The sequence below is a fragment of the Oreochromis niloticus genome, linkage group LG17, assembly GCF_001858045.2.
Source record: "Oreochromis niloticus isolate F11D_XX linkage group LG17, O_niloticus_UMD_NMBU, whole genome shotgun sequence".
Taxonomy (NCBI): Eukaryota; Metazoa; Chordata; class Actinopteri; order Cichliformes; family Cichlidae; genus Oreochromis; species Oreochromis niloticus.
In genome coordinates, this window is record NC_031981.2 from 35,670,424 (window position 1) to 35,688,175 (window position 17,752).

The 17,752-nt window shown below is 39.5% G+C and overlaps 1 protein-coding gene across 2 annotated transcripts in view; it reads left to right on the top strand.

Moving 5' to 3' along the window:
* The first annotated feature begins 2,408 nt into the window (after positions 1–2,408).
* zdhhc17 (zDHHC palmitoyltransferase 17) overlaps positions 2,409–17,752 on the top strand; it is a 34,077-nt gene continuing 18,733 nt past the window's right edge. The window contains exons 1-5 of one of the 2 annotated variants that reach the window (XM_025899596.1): positions 2,409–2,430; positions 4,683–4,762; positions 13,876–13,979; positions 14,541–14,663; positions 17,544–17,621. In XM_025899596.1, the coding sequence (XP_025755381.1) occupies positions 4,700–4,762; positions 13,876–13,979; positions 14,541–14,663; positions 17,544–17,621 (368 nt within the window). In that variant the 5' untranslated portion in view covers positions 2,409–2,430; positions 4,683–4,699. Of the gene's footprint in view, positions 2,431–4,682; positions 4,763–13,875; positions 13,980–14,540; positions 14,664–17,543; positions 17,622–17,752 lie in introns of those variants that run through there. The other variant, XM_003449790.5, reaches the window with a different exon arrangement.

Below are 17,752 nucleotides of genomic sequence, written 5' to 3' on the forward strand. Positions count from 1 at the left end.
CATACTCAAGAGCTGATTGAAATAACTCTGATCAGTCTTTCCAGAACAAGAAAATCAACCCAGCATTTATTATTAGACTCACAGAGTTTGCTGAACCTGCTTCCTGGTCTCCACTCCAGAACAACATGGGTCAGAATCACACCAGACAAACACTACATGCTCTGACTTGAGACCACCAATATACACTGAAATGTAATAAATTAGTCAAATCAGAAATAAATGAAGGATGCAATAACTGGAAGACCTTTGCCCGGCCAATTCTGGCTTCCAGGCCTCATTTTTGACACGCCTGACTTACTGAGGAAGAAACAACCACTTATTTTTTCATGCACGGAAATACACCTGTGGGAAATCATCTCGGCTTCCTTTTTTCCAGGCACTGCTGACGCTTATATCACCGTAAAAACAAACAAAAGTCAAATGAGTTCTCTATTTTTTCCTCTGCATGTCAGCATTAATATCATGCCTGCGCTCTCAAAGTAGAACTAGCATTCAAACTGAAAGCCATATGTGTGCAGGGAACAAGCAGTGCTTCAAAAAAGGTCTCAGTGGAAACTCCTTTTGACTGGCAAATGAGCTGGTTACTCCCGTGACCTTGGATTGCACACCTCAATAAACGTTTGCCATGGAAAGTGTGGGATTGCCCTTCTTTACATGCACACTGGCACAGGACGGAAATATGGAAATATTGCAAATATAAATTTATGAGTGCCAGATGCCAAGTCTGGTCCCAAGATTTAGTTCCCAACATAACTTCACACTTCTCACTGCATATTTTGAGTAGCAAGAAAAATAAGACTACAAAGTCTTTAAATGTGGAATTAGCTTGCAGCTATTAAAAATAAATACTCAAAAGGAGTATGACAGAGAAAACACTTTGTTAAATCGCAGGTGGACAACATGACATGGTAATATCAGATATCAGACACCACGCCAGGACCCACCGGATGTACTGCTTGTCTGACACAGTTAGCAAGAGCTGCTGCTGCCCTATGATTCTCCTGTTTCAGCGCTTGTCTCCTGTCAAGTGAAAGTGGAAATAGAGCTGCAGACATCCAACACAGGCAGCGAGATATGACTGAAAGGCAGCATGGGTGGGGTGGAGTGGGGTGGGGGTTAGAAAAGCAACAACATTATCAGCACTAGACCCGCTGAAGTGGCAAAGCCTGGTGTGGTTTATAATCCACAGCTTCTCCCATACATCACCCGGATACAGCGGGCTGCAGGAAATCCAAATTTAGCCTGCCTCATCACTCAGCGCGTTGCCCTGGGGTGCATTCGCGTTGAATTAACTAGCACCAACAGGCTAAATGTGGAGTTTGACTTGGGACAGATGCCGGGGTCACAAGTACAGAGCATGAAGATGCGGGAGCTGCTACGGTCCTTACCTCTAATCCTGATTTATTACACAATAATACGCACTACCCGTCTGCAGTCACGGCTGTCACTCAGCCTCACACACAATTAGCCATTAGGCTAGCCGCCTGTAATCAACAGCAGGCGGTAGGGTTAGCTTTCATTTCGGTGTTTTTCTTTGCTTGTTTGAGCTTACCTTTGCTCCACCGGAGATCTCCTGTTGTGCTGTGCCACGAAAGGAAAAAGCTGCCTGTAAATATTTAAAAGCAGTCCACCGGGGCGTGTGTCGGTCTGCTAACAGTTAGCTTTAGATGTGTTAATGTTTACGGGTGGTACTCGTCTTTGGGCAGCGTCAACGAGTGATGACTCGCGGTTTCCTCAGCCCGCCGGCTTCACGTAGGTCCAGTTTTAATGTCTGAAATGTTAAAAATCAACTTTGAAAATGATAATACGCTTTCTAATATTTATTTACCAGCATTCCTCGGTCTATTTGTTAGCCACCAGCGTGCCTGCACGATTCTATCAGGACTGTTTTTGTGGCAAATGAAGTAACGTAACCGGAAAATGCACGACTTCCGGACGCGGAATTCAAACTAAAGGGTATTAAAAAAACATTTAAGACGTCCGCGTTGTGTATTTATGTATTATGTATTTCAGTCAAAATTATCCAAATAAGACAGTTTTGGGTGTCCTGTCTGTTTGATTTAATTCATGAAAACTAAATTGCATTACAATTTACAAACATCTGTTTAAAAATACATACTTCAGTGTGCGCTTTGTTTCAATTTTTTAATTTTCACATCAATAAAAGTTTATGTCTTGTCTTTATCGTATTTGTCCTGTTTTTCTTTCTAAAGCGCCCTCTAGACTACGTCCTATAATGTTTTATATGTGAATAAAATGGAATCATCTTTTTATAAAATAGTAATAGTTTATTTTATCAAGAGCTGGTCATTTTACAGTTGCCCTGAGTCTCTTTGGGACTTTATTTTGAAGAGCCAACAGCTAATATCCCGTGTACGGGTTGTTACTGGATAACTTGACCCGTCAGCTCGAAATTTCCCTCCTGCTCGGGTAACGTCTGATTTTCCCTTGCAAACGTGTCAAACGTGTAATCGCTTTGGTGCACTTTCAAACAGCTGACAGTTACACGTGCATCTGGTAACACTACTTATTGGAATTCGTATATATAACCCGTCAGGTTTTTCTTATATAGTAATGCTTTTTTTGCTGAGATTAAATTTGCTAAGGAGACGTGTACATGAATTAATTGTGATCGATTACATCACTTTACCTCTGCCGGGTTTTCGTGAGTCACAACTACCATGAGCACCCCTGTCTGTTTTTGGTCGATCTTATTTTTAATGTAGCTGATCATTTTTCTGCCTCCAGTAATAACTACAATGATTACTGCAGCTGCTGAAATTGAGGAACTGCAAGTATCCATGCCTGGGTGTGCGGTGACATCTAGTGGTGGTTGGAGTTTTGGGTTCGGTAAAGATGCACATGATGTGACAACATCTACAGGGGTAAAGCGGTATAACGGTAGTGTCATCGATGGTTTCACATAAAAATTCAACCATCAGTCAGTTCTGTCATCATGGATTTTTCCCCTAAACCAAATAGTACTGGACCATTTACAACCCGGAAAAACTGTAGTTTTATCTCGATTTATTAGGAATCATGTATTCCTAATAAATCAACTTTTGCTGCCATGATACCAGGTCTCTCTCGGAAATTAGATTTTTAATCTCAGTGACATTTTTACTAGGTTAAGTAAAGGATTAATTAAAAAATTAAATTAATAAATAACTGTCTCTCTCTCTTTATACTACTGTTATGTTATAAAAATGCTGAAAACTACAATGCTCATGAGATACTGTAAGTATACCAGCTGGGTGGATATACATACTTAACTCATACGGTTGCTCAGATTTTAGATCTGATTCAAAACTAATAAGATGTTACATTTTTGGTAATATTGTAATGGCAAAAACCAAACTACTCAAACTGCAAATCAAGTAAGGGGAACTAGAAAGAGTTTTCTATTTAATTAGCTGAGTCTGCAAAATCAGATATTGAAGGAAAACCCCAAGGAGTTCCTTGTATTTGAACTCACCTTTCAGGAGGATGGCTTATTTACACCAGTGTCTCATTACAGATGCCAAAAATAAAGACTGTATATCCTAAAACCTGTTTTCAAATTTGAAAAGATCACTTTCACTTCAATATACACTGCTCAAAAAAATGAAAGTAACACTTTGAAAACACATCAGAGCACTGGGCGCCAGCGTTGGACTGCCAGTATTCTATAGCAAACATCAGTCTGACTGCCTGGTGAGCATGCAGCCCACTAAAGGTCACTGGGCCTCAGGCCACCCTCATGAAGTCTGTTTCTGATGGTTTGTTCAGAGACATTCACACCAGTGACTTGCTGGAGGTCATTTTGTAGAGGTCACTCTGGGAGTGCTCATCATGTTCCTCCATGCACTGTTCCACTGCTGATCAAAAGGAAGAGCAGCCAGATGTACTGTACAATATAAAGCACCTTGAAACGACTGTTGTTGTGATTTGGCGCTATATAAATAAAACTGAATTGAATTGAAATTGAATAGATGTCCCACATGCTAAGGAAACGTCTCCGTCATTTGCAAGCATTACAGCAACCTGGGGATCAAAAACACCTATGCCAGGTGAATGGTACAGTTGAAAACAGTTAACAGTAAGTTCAAATGTTACTGTTATGTAAAAAGAAACCACATAAAAGTAAAAAGACTGCAGTGTCAACACTGTTTAACATCCTTTTCCCCCCTGATGGGTCACCAGGCCAGTACATTAGACATTTTACTGGCTGTTTGTATACTTTTAGTGGCCCACAAACAATCCAATTTAATAAATTTTTATCCTGCTATACAAATATATATATTACATTGTAAATCTATCTCAGAAAAAATAGTAACTAAAACATTAAAATAAATGTGGCAGGGTCAGTAACGTGCTACTCTGCTGCAGGTACTGCTGCTGGTTTTTCCAGCAACCCTGAAAAAGATGAGAGGATGGATGGATGAAAAACAAACCATCATCTTTAGTATATTATACTTCCTACCCCCAGAACGGGGTACTAACACACAAAAAAAACCCGAATAATTTTATAGGAAACATAATAAATCATAGTAAATATATTTTTGCTATACAACTGTAGACATCGTTTCTATTATGTGCTGTGACCTGTACATCACCAATGTTTCTGACAGACCCTCTCTTCTCTTCCTCCTCCTCCTCGACCGTTCCCCCCTGCACTGCCTCCTGTTTCCCACAATGCTCAGCGAGCATCACCACCAAGATGGCCGACGCTATGGAGGAATATGAGAAAGAAGCTGGCTGCGTCCCTATTCTCCATCCTGAGGTATGGTCACTTGGGTTCACGCCTTCGGACGAACACATGAAAGCAAAGTAAAGGCGTCACCTCGCTCTGCGTGCCGGTGGCTTTGTGTTTTCCCCTTTCTTTCTTTTTTTGGAAAACCCGATGCCCCCTGCAAAACCACCGGTGGGGGGGTGGCAGCCAGCTAACGATGCTAAAGGTGCTAGCGCTAGCCCCCCTCTCACTGCTGTATAGCCTTTTAACGCTGGGCAGATGTTCGTGTCATTGGTAACATTAAGCCAGGTTGTGTTTTCCCTGGAAGTGACCTACAGCGAGTAAACAAGCCTGTAGTCCCCGTTTAAGTTCACGTGGGAAGAAGGTTAATCTTGTACGACGTTAGCTTTGTAGCTAAACTGACAGGAATCACGCTAGCTGCTGTGATGTATATGTAGTATAGGTGGGTATGAAGCTATTGTGTACTGTCGGTCGTTATAATAATAATGATAATAATAATAATAATAATAATGATAATAAAGTGCTAACAGCTAAAAATGGAGATTTAAAAACTGCACTCTGTGCATACAACCAGTTAGCTAACACAGCAGTAACAGTTGTCAGTAATGGTGTTTGTGTTTGTGTAGGAGCGGACCACCCGGGTCACAGTGCTTTCTGTCACCTAATATCATTAGACATGGTACGTTATTACTAGGCTGGTTATAACTCCCTATAATACTGTAAATACTGTACATAAGTACAGATGTGAGGTCTTCCAGTGTTTCCTTTCTATTGATATTCCACAACAATTCAGAGGGAAATGGCACGTTTCACTTCACTACATTTATCTGACAGCTTTTCTAATGGACGAGTTTTCTTTACACAAAACATATGAAGACTTTGGTGTTGTTTTGTTAACTAGAGATGTCCTGATATGTGAGGCAAACATTGGTGTTGTCCTATCGGTCAGTGTTTATCAGCTGTGTCACATAAGTTGTGCATTGATTAGTTATTAGGAACTATTGTATCCAGAGCCAAAACAATTATTTGACTAGTCAAACAGCTGGTTCCAAACATTTGCTGGTTCCAGCTGTCATGTTCAAAAGTTGTAGTTGAATGTCAGTTTTTGAACTGAACAGTCAGCTAATGCAAAAAGCAATTAAAAACACCCTTAAAATTAATAAAAAAGATATATAGTCTGCATTGAGTAATTGTATGTTTTTTGTAAACTGTTTTTTGGTTTATGCTTACATTTACAAGCACAGAACTATTAAATTTGTCCTTTTACTTAAAGAATCTGAATACTTTATCCGCTTCTGTATTTTTGTAATATATTAAGATAAACTAATTATATTTTTAGTTAATAGTAGAGGTTAATTTGTGACATATTTGTCCGAAAATAACTGAAGAAGTATTAAAGTGTTAACTAATTAGCTAGCCTGAATGCAACATATTTGTAGAAAGTTTGTCCATTTACCTAGATCTGTTAGTTGCAAACCTATTCAAGGCCAAGGTGACCAGCTTTACCATTATTTAGCATTGCTGTAGAAAGTCACATTTAAGAAGTGCTATATAACAATTTAAAATTTCATACCTCAGGGTAGTGGTATATTTTGTTAGGTTAGCTATTGAACACGGCCTGTTATCAGTTGCCATCTGTGCTTGGCAGGTAATCTAATCATCAGGGAGAGTTTTGTTTGAATGTAATGCAGTCTGGTAATGCTTCAGTGACGGATGGCTTGCTTTTCACTCTCAACAGTTCAGGCTAGTTTACCCTCAACCATGCTCAGTAACTGTTAAAGCTGGCGGTGAAAAGAATTCATATCTTAAATGTCTCCAAGATGCTGGCAGGATGAGTTGATGTACTTGGGCTGGTGATCCAAATAGTAAAATTCAAGCTCTGAATTTACGAATCTTCTTCACATATTGGGCCAGTAAGAACTCAAATAGTAATACTGCATGAACAGGCAAGTTGCCACTTTTGAATGGTTTTGCATGAAGGAAGTCTGTGTTCTTTTGTCTTTTGACTGATCCTAGGTTCTTTACAATATTAAAGAAACTATTTTGCCGTACACCCAGCAGTGAAATATAATACCACTTTAAGTAGTAAGAGCAGGAATGATGGCAGACTTGCAGTTTAATAAAACCATGTGGTTAATAAACTGCTTTTGGAGCTTGAAGAGTTCAACAATGGTCTGGTTCATCTTTATCATTGGAACTACATCCAAAATACTCCCAAACAGGGGCAGAGACAGTTTTCTGGTTTACTAGTCCCATCACATTGTCCCCAGTAACTGTGGTTTCTCAGCTGTGCTGCCTGTTTCAATAGTAGAGATTGACCTACAAGGGCCCTATCATACAGTGGTATGCAAAAGTTTGGACACCCCTGATAATTTCCATGGTTTTTCTGCATAAATCATTGGTTGTTTGGATCAGCAATTTCAGTTAAATATATCATATAGCAGACAAACACAATGATATTTGAGAAGTGAAATGAAGTTTATAGGATTTACAGAAAGTGTGCAATAGTTACTTAAACAAAATTAGGCAGGTGCATAAATTTGGGCACCTTTGTCGTTTTATTGATTTGAATGCCTTTAGCACTAATTATTGGAACACAAAATTTGTTTGGTAAACTCATTGACCCTTGACCTACATACACAGGTGAATCCAATCATGATAAAGGGTATTTAAGGTGACCAATTGCAAGTTTTTCTCCTCTTTGCAATCTTCTCTGAAGAGTGGCAACGTGGGAGCCTCAAAACAACTCTCAAATGACCTGAAAACAAAGATTGTTCAACATCATGGTTTAGAGGAAGGATACAAAAAGCTACCTCAGAGATTTCAGCTGTCATTTTCCACTGTGAGGAACATAGTGAGGAAATGGAAGACCACAGGCACAGTTCTAGTTAAGGTCTGAAGTGGCAGGCCAAGAAAAATCTTGGATAAGCAGAGGTGATGGATGGTGAGAACAGTCATAGTCAACCCACAGACCAGCTCCAAAGACCTACAACATCATCTTGCTGCAGATGGTGTCACTGTGCATCGTTCAACTATTCAGCGCACTTTGCACAAGGGGATGCTGTATGGGAGAGTAATGCAGAAGAAGCTTTTTCTGCGCACATGCCACAAACACAGACGTTTGAGGTATGCTAAAGCACATTTGGACAAGCCAGCTTCATTCTGGAATAAAGTGCTGTGTGGACTGATGAAACTAAAATTGAGTTATTTGGACATAAGAAGAGGCGGTGTGCATGGTGGAAAAAGAACACAGCATTCCAAGAGAAACACTTGCTACCCACAGTAAAATTTGGTGGCAGTCCATCATGCTGTGGGGCTGTGTGGCCAGTGCAGGTACTGGAATTCTTGTTAAAGTTGATTCCAGTCAATACCAGCAGATTCTTGAGAACAATATTCAGTCAACACTTCATCTTTTTGTCCAAGTATGGTTACTTTTTGCTTAAAAAACCCAACAACATTAATGCTGAGCCCAGAACTGATCGGTGATGTCACAGTGGCCATTCATGGATGCTTTCCGTGGTCTAAATGTTGCATTTAGGACAGCTTGTTAATGCTGGATCTGTATGTTGCCATCAAGTCCAGATATCTTTAATATACCCCTCTCAGGCAGACAGGTGGGGAAGAGAAATTAAATTGGCTTGGTTTGAGTGGTGGCACAAAGACCCAGTATAAGATAAATAAAGATTATTTTGAACTGCAAGTCATATAAAGCTACCTCAGCAGAATCCAAGAATAACAACACGGACCAGAAAATGACCATAATGGGTCCCTTTAATTGGAAGCAAAGCAAAGCATATGCATATTTGACAGTACTGAAACTCACCTGGATGTTTAATATCTCAGTGTTCTGTAATACTGTGTTACTGATCAACGCTTAAGTAGAACCCTATCAGATGCATTCATTGTGTATGAAAGCTGTATGGACTGGAGAGTTTATTTTAAAACTCGCTAAAATGACTCGAGTATGAGCCTCAAACTCAAAACTGTACAATGCAATAATGAGCTTGCTGTTACTATTATTGCAGATTATACTTGGTAAAGATAAGATTTAAAAAAAAATTAAAGACTCTCCTCATTAATGGAAATGAAATGAGGAGAACCTTCATCTTATTTTCTCCCCTAACACAGTTCTTCCTGCGTGTTTGTGTGGAGTTGCCACTTTCAGACTAACTTAGTGAATAATCATTCTGTGCTCACTGCAAGTAAGCTAGCACTTTTATTATATGCAGGAAGAGAAGGCCAGCTAAAGTTCAAACCAACCAATAGAAGAGATTGCCATAGGTAAAAATGTGCTCATTACTTTTATATATTAAAGCTGATAAAGTTTTCCATTCAATAATAAAGTAAAGGCAAGAACACAGCTGGGGTCTCTCTTTGTCTAAACGTGGTCTTTCTCAATTCTGTGTGCCATGAATTCTGTGTTGTTTCCTGCTGCATCATTGCTCAGGAGCTGTCACAAAATGACCTTTGGCTTCACATCTACCTGTCACCAGTAGTAACACCATAAATTGTGTTTTTCCTGCATACATAAGTAGGCTTGGCTTGAAGTTGCTCCTCTCTTTAGCGCAATCTGAGTCATTCTGTAGATCCTGAAGAGCCGAGCAAGTCTAAATGTGTGAGACACCTGAAATCAAGAATCAGAACAATAAAGGGTTGTCTTATTTGGAAATTCATTGGAAATTCAAATTAGTGTTGTTTTGTCCATAAAGCGCACATAAAGGTTGATGACATGCTCAGCCAATTGCAGTGGTAACTTGGAAAATGCTTGGAGCCTTCTTATTATTTCTCTCATAAAAACGGTGTTTCTCCTCTGCCCTGCTTCCTCGTCCATGCATTTAAACTGTGTCTTGAATATTAAATTAACTCCTTGAAATAGCTCTAATTTCAGACGAAATCCAATTGTGATCTATGGCTATAGCCAGACAGAACTCCAGTCTTGGCAAACTAGGCGTTGCAGATGCAATACAATTTTTGTCTATTGCACATCAGATTAAAATCAAATTGTTGTCCTCATAGTTTGATTTGATTCCCTTTATCATTACTACAGTTATGTCAACTGATTTTGTTGATTATACTCCCATAATACCTGCTTATTTTTAATAGTGATACTGTCCAAGGCACATGATCACCACCACTCCCTGTGGAGCTGTTGCCATATGTTCTACCAACCAGCTCCACCAACAGAAGCCAAGTGTACGCCCTCAAAAGATAAGGTTTCAACCTTAAATCAATGGCATTAGTGAAGTAGATGCTGTTTAACTGGTAATGTTATCCCGCCTTCCTCCTACCTAACTGTTGTATTCATCACAAGTCAGCAGGTATGCAACGAAGCTTAAAGAGGCACAGGCTGCAATTATCACTAGAGTCACAAATGCCATCCTCAGCTTTTTTTTCTGATGGCAGGAGAGACATGCGAGGGGTCAAAGGTTACTCACAGAAAGAGATGGTGCTGGAGAAAGTGATGTAACATCTGGTGTCTGTGAGTCTATAGATGAGCCCGCTCTTCCTGCTTTCCTCCACTAACAGGAAAGCAGATTCCTTGACAGAATTGCACTGAACTGAATATTCAGGCTTTGAGTTTCACATTTAATATCCGGCTTCTGTTTGTCAGCCAAACAGAAAAAAAAAAAAAAAAAAAGTTTAGTGCAGTCATGATCATATTTAAATAATTTTCAGCAGCTCTCTACACCCACTTTTTTTATTTCCTCCCCTTGGCAGTTGGACTAAACTGAAGAACACGTGGGGTTGTTGTAATAGGTTATGTGGATTTGTCAAATGACCAAACCTCGGCAGTGAAAGTACAAATGAATTCTGGCAGCTTTGATGCTCCTAAAATAGAAAGAAAAAAGCAGGAGGTAGTCACCTTCATATCTCTGCTCCACCCTTGTCTTCTATCCTCTCCCTCAACCTGATTTACCATGTAAAACAAAGTTATAGTTTGTAGCTTGTTTTTCCTTCCCTCATCACTGTTTGAATGGTGGTCTCTCTGATGATTTGCAGTGCCTGAGATTTAGGAACCATAGAGAACTGCCTCAATCTAAAGAAAGCAATATGATTTCCTTTCTGAAACATTAGACTAAGTTGTATTTTTTCTAATGCTACGTTTTTTTGCACTTGATACGTATGGCTGATGTTAATCTTGCTAATACTGTTTTTTGAGGCCTGGTTCGAAAAGCACACAATGCCATATTGCTGGATGTTAAGCCAGACACAGTAAATAATACCTTTTAATGTAACGGGGCTAGAAGAAGGAGGTTCAGAGTGTTTGGAGTTCACATTTACTCATCCTAGTTTCCTGCCACAGTCCAGAGGCACATGTGTTTGGTTAATTGCTGATTGCAAATGTGAGTGAGAATGATGGTCTGCCTCTTTGTGTTAGCCCTGTGATGGACTGTTGACCTATCCAGTGTGTACTCCACCTCTCACCCTGTGACAGCTGGGCTAGACTCCAGGCACCCCTGCTACCATGAACTTTATAAAAAGCAAAGAGGTTGGATGGTTGCATTTATGCTTTATTTTCTGAAAGCCATAAGTAGACTTGGATACTACTATGGTATACCAGGGTATTTAGAAATCTTTATGGTGAAGTTTTTAATACCATAAAAAAAAACACAAGTGCTTCTTATTTTATTAAACAGATTTGAAGATGCCATGTTGAGGTCATGTGTTGCAGTACACTTTATAAAACATGCCACTACCGTTAACCCTACATTGGCAAACAGTCATCTGAGCTCTTTGGGCTTTAAAGGATGGACACAGTGATCACTCAACCAAGTGCTCTGGTTGATTGGTTTTATATGAGTGTCCCATCATATGGTTCATAAATGTCTGGAAGATATAAATAAATAGATAGCACTGAGTGCTAACACAGGAAAATATGTTTATTGCTCATGCAGTTCAACAAAAAGATTCAGAGAATGCTGTTCAAAAGACGATCACGTGTGGACACTTTGTACATATTTTTTGTATTAATTATACATCGCTGCTCAGTAGTGTTTAAGGCGACTGCTGGCAGGCTGCAGTCACAGCTGTCACTGGCAGATTTACTCAGCTTTTATGCATCTAACTCTGTGGGCTAATCAAAATATAGTAAATTGTGATTTTTGCCTTGTAGCTCAGCATGCTACTGTTTGTACAGATGGGTCTATGGGAAAAGAAGCACCTCACTGAGCTGTGTATTCTTTTTTAAATTGTTATAAACTAGTGAAGTTCTTATATTCTTGTTAAACAAACCTGTCTGTATTGCTTTTTCCTGTGCACTTTTCACCTTTTCCCAAAGATGTCAGACACACGGGTTTCACAGTTAGGTCCCTGTGACTCTGTAGGGAAGTCCAAGCTAAACACTGAACATAATCGTGAGCTTGTAGTCCCTGTGGCCCCTGAGATCTCACCTCAAGCTACCTAGCAGCTCTACACAGGTCTGTCGTATCCTCATCCACCTCCCCAGAGGATGCCTCATCATTTCTCAATCTTAAGTGCACGGCAGCAGCAGCAGCACAGCCAAAAAGGCGTGAAAGGCTGTGTAAAAGTTGAACCATATACTGAGATTTTAAGGTGGTAATGTTGCTGGAATGCTGTAAGGTTGGTATCAATTCCTGAGACATGATCACAGTTTAGACTCTAAATTTCATACAGAATTTGTTTCTCTCTCTGCCTTGTGTGTATGTCCTTTTTCATTTTAAAGGGGTCTTAAAAAGCAGCGAAGAAGAAGCAGCTTACCCCAGTTTAACATTTGGCTCAGTGCCCACTCACAAAGTTACGAGCCTCACTGGCTAAAGGCAGAGTGGGAGCCTCTGTGTTTACCAGATGCAGCTCTCATTTCCGGGTGATCGAGGCTAATTGTGGTTTCTGAGGCGTTACTATGGAGGCTAATTGAATGTGAGTAGCACAGTCACCACATCCATGTGACAGAAGAGATCCTCAGCAGCTGCAGGACTCAACGAGTTGCTTTTATTTTCTTTTTATAATTGAATACTGTGATTAGCTATTTATATAAAAGCTGAAATGTTCTGGAGCACTACACAGTGTGTCTGCATTTCCAGGAGCCTGTCCCCTGCAGTGCACTGCGTCCTAAACTTGTTTCTGTCACCGTGGTCTTTTCAAAGCCTTTCTGGCCCTTATGGGCCAAATATGCTTGCTGTATTGGTCACGGTGCATGGAATCAGTGGCATTGCTGCAGGTTTAGAAGATTTGTTCAAATGAAGACCCATGCAGACACATTTTCTCCTTAAGTCATCTGATTTCACCTCTTGTTGAAACAAATGAATGAAATGAATCTTGACTGACATCTTTATCACGTAGTTCTGTTGCAAATGTCTGCAGAACAGTTGTTGTCCTTGCTGGTCTTACATGCTTACTTCATAGCATTTGGTTATAGTCATCTAATTTCCAGCCCAAGTTTTTACTCCACTGCAAGTTTTGTTCCATATGTATTTTGTCACATGTGCCCTTGTTGACCCTGCTGTTGTCGGATAATGGCCATCTGTTTATGTTTTTGCAGCTTGAACCAAGCCAAACCAAAATTGCATCTAAGAATCAGTAAACAAGTGTTTATGTGTGGTGTGGTATCTTGAATGTTTTCCCAGTATGCCAACCCGTATCCTTGGGCAAGATATTAACCCCAAGTTACTCTCCAGTGCATCCATCGGAGTATGAATATGTCTGAATGGTAGTTAGTAAGCACTTAAAAGCATAGAAGACGGTGCTTGTGTGAATGGGTGATGGGTGGTATGAGCGCTTTGAGTACTCCGGGAGAGTAGAAAAGCGCTATGTAAGATACAGTCCATTTACCAGTTTGAGCAAGCAAGTTCAAGAAAATTTGTCTGTAGTCATTGATTATTGTCAGATTTTTGTTTTATTGCTACTATATTGACTGTGCTTACGGTCTTTAACTCCTTTATAGCATGATAAGAAGAGTCACGTTATTCTGCACCCTTGCTTTATAGCATTGTTTTACTCCCAGAGATTCTAAACTCTTTAGCTTTTTGCTATAAAAATGTCAGTATTGTGACATGACAAAAGCTCTGATCCTTGCTTTTTTTTTATTAATTGGAAATTTACAATTTTAGTACAAAAATCCTGTGATGTCACCTCAAAAATAGGCAGGAACTTAACTGTCTTTTGTCCTTCCTGCTTACTTTTAGGAAATCAAACCCCAGAGTCATTACAATCACGGCTACAGCGAGAATGTCAGCCGTAAAAACCACGTGGATGACTACAGCACCTGGGACATTGTCAAAGCTACACAGTAAGTGGATTGTGTGTCTTATTGTTATCACACCAGTGTGACTTACAAAGGTGACATTGTTTTCTAGTTACCAGCTGGTCTAATGGGAGCCTGCATTGTTGCGTGTTTATTTCTGTGTTTTTGTGTTGTCAACTTACCACAGGCTTTAAATCTGAAACCCACCATGTTTTCATCTGAGGTTTTCTGATTCACTGTATGCTAAAGAAAGTCATTTGCAAGGTCAGGACATGAGATGACTTATTCTTGGGAAAAGACGAAGCTTGAAAATATGTTCCTGATGAAAAAAAAATATATAGCTCTGAGTGGCTGTAACACTGGATACTAGATTTATGTTATTTTGATTTGAGGTTGAGATTATTCACTTGCCATCTTATGCCACACTGTAGGTGTCTTGTTTGGGTGTTTGCTTTTTTTTATTTTCCAGTTTTGTGTGTAGGTTTTCTTAGCATCTCTTAGTTTTATGTATTTCATGCTGTGTTTGTTTATGTTTGTGCATTTGTATATCTGGCATTTGTACTTACTTATGTGTACATACTTTAATCCTCCCCCCCTCTGCCTTAGGTACGGCATCTTCGAGCGCTGCAGGGAGTTGGTGGAGGCAGGTTTCGATGTTCGGCAGCCAGACAAAGAAAACGTAACGCTCCTTCACTGGGCTGCCATCAACAACAGGATAGACTTGGTCAAGTGAGTTAATTCAGATCATGTGTTGAGGTTGTCAGGTAGTTAGAGATTACAGTGTAGCTCTTTGGTCAACTCAACAAAATGTACAATACATCTTCTGGTTTCATATTAACTGAACTGAAGAAACCAAAACCAAGTTAGTCTTACACATTTCAATATTTTTGTAATATACCTGATAAACTGTAATACTTTCCACCCAGTGAGTCAAACAATGGCATTGTTTCTTTGTGTTGATCTCCAGTCATTCATTTCCGTTTTCATCTTTCTTTTCATTTTATTGACTTCCACTTCCTTTTTAATAGTTTATGTTGATGCAGTAAAATATGTGGATATTCATTACCTGCGGTGCCATTTACAGTATTATAAACTACAGCTATAATTAGTTTCAGGTATGGAGGCAACCTTTCACACTAAGGGGAAATTTATATCCCATCACATTGCAATTGACCTCTGTAATATACTTCTAGGCTTATTTGTCAGCTGCTTTATGAGTCTTCCTCTTTAGCTAAACTGGCATTAAAATGACAGGGAATTGTACTGGTGCACTTCCACTGACAGATGAGGCACAGATGTTGGGTTTGATGTAATTGCTCTTGAATAGGTGGCTGTGTCTGTGGTTGTGAACAGCAGGTCTCTTTCAAACCTTGCTCACCTGGTTTTCAGAGGACCCATGTTACACTAGTAACCAAACTTTCAATTAAGAAAAATCTTTGTGATTATACTACACTGACAAACTTACAGTGCAATCAGATTAATTGCAGCATTTCTGCTTACAACAATGTGAAATACCTACATACAGTTAAGCCCATAATTATTCATACCCCTGCCAAATATTGACTTAAAGTTACTTTTGTTCAATATGCAAGTTCTTTTTTGAGCAGAAATGACACAGGTGTCTCCCCAAAGATAATAAGACGATGTACAAGAGGCATCATTGTGGAAAAAAATATTTCTCAGGTTTTATTTATATTTTAGCAAAAAGTATCATGTCCAGAATTATTCATACCCTTCTCAACAATCAATAGAAAAAAGCCTTTATTGGCTATTACAGCAATCAAACGCTTCCTATAATTGCAGACCAGCTTTTTGCATGTCTCCACAGGCATTTTTGCCCATTCATCTTTAGCAATGAGCTCCAAATCTTTCAGGTTGGAGGGTCTTCTTGCCATCACCCTGATCTTTAGCTCCCTCCACAGATTCTCAATTGGATTCAAGTCAGGACTCTGGCTAGGCCACTGCAAAACGTTACTGGTGTTGTCTGCTAACCATTTCTTCACCACGTTTGCTGTATGTTTTGGGTTATTGTCGTGCTAAAATGTCCACTGGTTCCCAAGGCCAAGTTTTTCTGCAGACTGCCTGATGTTGTTGTTGAGAATCTTCATGTATTGCTCTTTTTTCATGGTGCTGTTTACTGTGATTAGGTTCCATGGTCCATTGGCTAAAAAACACCCCCAAAGCATTAGGTTCCCACCACCATGTTTGACAGTGGGGATGGTGTTCTTTGGGTTGAAGGCTTCTCCATTTTTATGCCAAATGATCACAATGATGCCAACATCATTGTGACCAAATAATTCAATTTTTGTTTCATCTGACCATAACACTGAAGACCAGAAACCTTCTTCTTTGTCCAGATGAGCATTTGCAAAAGCCAAATGAGCTTTTGCATGCCTTAGAAGTGCCTGGAGAAGTGGCGTTTTCCTTGGTCTGCATCCGTGGAACCGAACAGTGTCCGTTGGACTGTCTGCCTTGAGACATTGCCACCAGCAGAGCCCAGATTCACCAGAATGGCCTTGGTGGTGATCCTTGGATTCTTTTTCACCTCTCTCACTATTCTCCTGGCCACCACAGGTTTCACTTTTGGCTTCCAACAACGTCCTCTGAGATTTTCCACAGTGCGGAACATCTTGTATTTTTTAATAATACTTTGCACTGTAGCCACTGGAACTTGAAAACATTTGGATATGGCCTTGTAGCCCATTCCTCACTTGTGAGCAGCCACAATGCACAGCTGCAGGTCCTCACTGAGTTCCTTTGTCTTAGCCATGACTGTCCACAGACCACCTGCAGAGAGCTGCTGTTTTTCACCTGTTGAGTTGATCAAAACAGCTATTTCCAATTAATCAGGGTAATTGGGATGCTTTAGAACAGCTTTGACTATTTGGAATGGTATGGAACTTTGGATTTTCCCAGAGACTGTGACAGTTTGTAAAGGGTATGAATAATTCTGGACATGATACTTTTTGCTCAAATGTAAATAAAAGCTGAGAAATATTTTTTTTCCACAATGATGCGTCTTGTACATCATCTTATTATCTTTTGTGAGACGCCTGTGTCATTTCCAGTCAAAAAATAACTTGCTAGTTGAATAAAAGTAACTTTAAGTCAAAATTTGCCAGGGGTATGAATAATTTTGGGCTTAACTGTATCTAGCAGGCTATATAGCTTATAGACTTAAATATTTAAAGAATGACCTTTCCCTGGATGAATATAAATCTGATATTAAAATCTGATTTTATTTTTTTTTTTAAAAAGCTGTAAAATGTGGTTGAACAGCCTAATAAATTAGCTGGTTTCTTTTTCAATCTCTTCGTTTAAGTGACACAATTTAAATTTAAAAGTGTAAGTTCAGTTTAAAACCTCACAAAAATATGTTTCAACTTGATTCTTAATAATGGATAGATTGTCAAGATGCCAAATCTCCTTTTTATTGTAAGTAAAAAACTGAAAGAACTGTGTTGAGCAAATTTCCTTTTTACTTCTCAACCATAAAAGACTGAAGAGGGGATTTATATTTCTTATGCAACCACACCTATTAATAGGAGGTCCATATCACAGGTATGCAAAGTATAATGCTTCATCTGGTGATTGTGTTTGTGTGTGCAGGTACTACATATCAAAGGGAGCTATAGTTGACCAACTGGGAGGAGACCTCAACTCCACACCTCTGCACTGGGCTACCAGGTGACACACTGATATATGCTATTCAGTGGCCTGATATCGTTCACAGATCTGTGTTTTAATGTTTCGTCATTATGTTTTTTAATTAGAAAGTGATTAAATCTGACACATATTTTAGCTTCTCCGTGTTACAT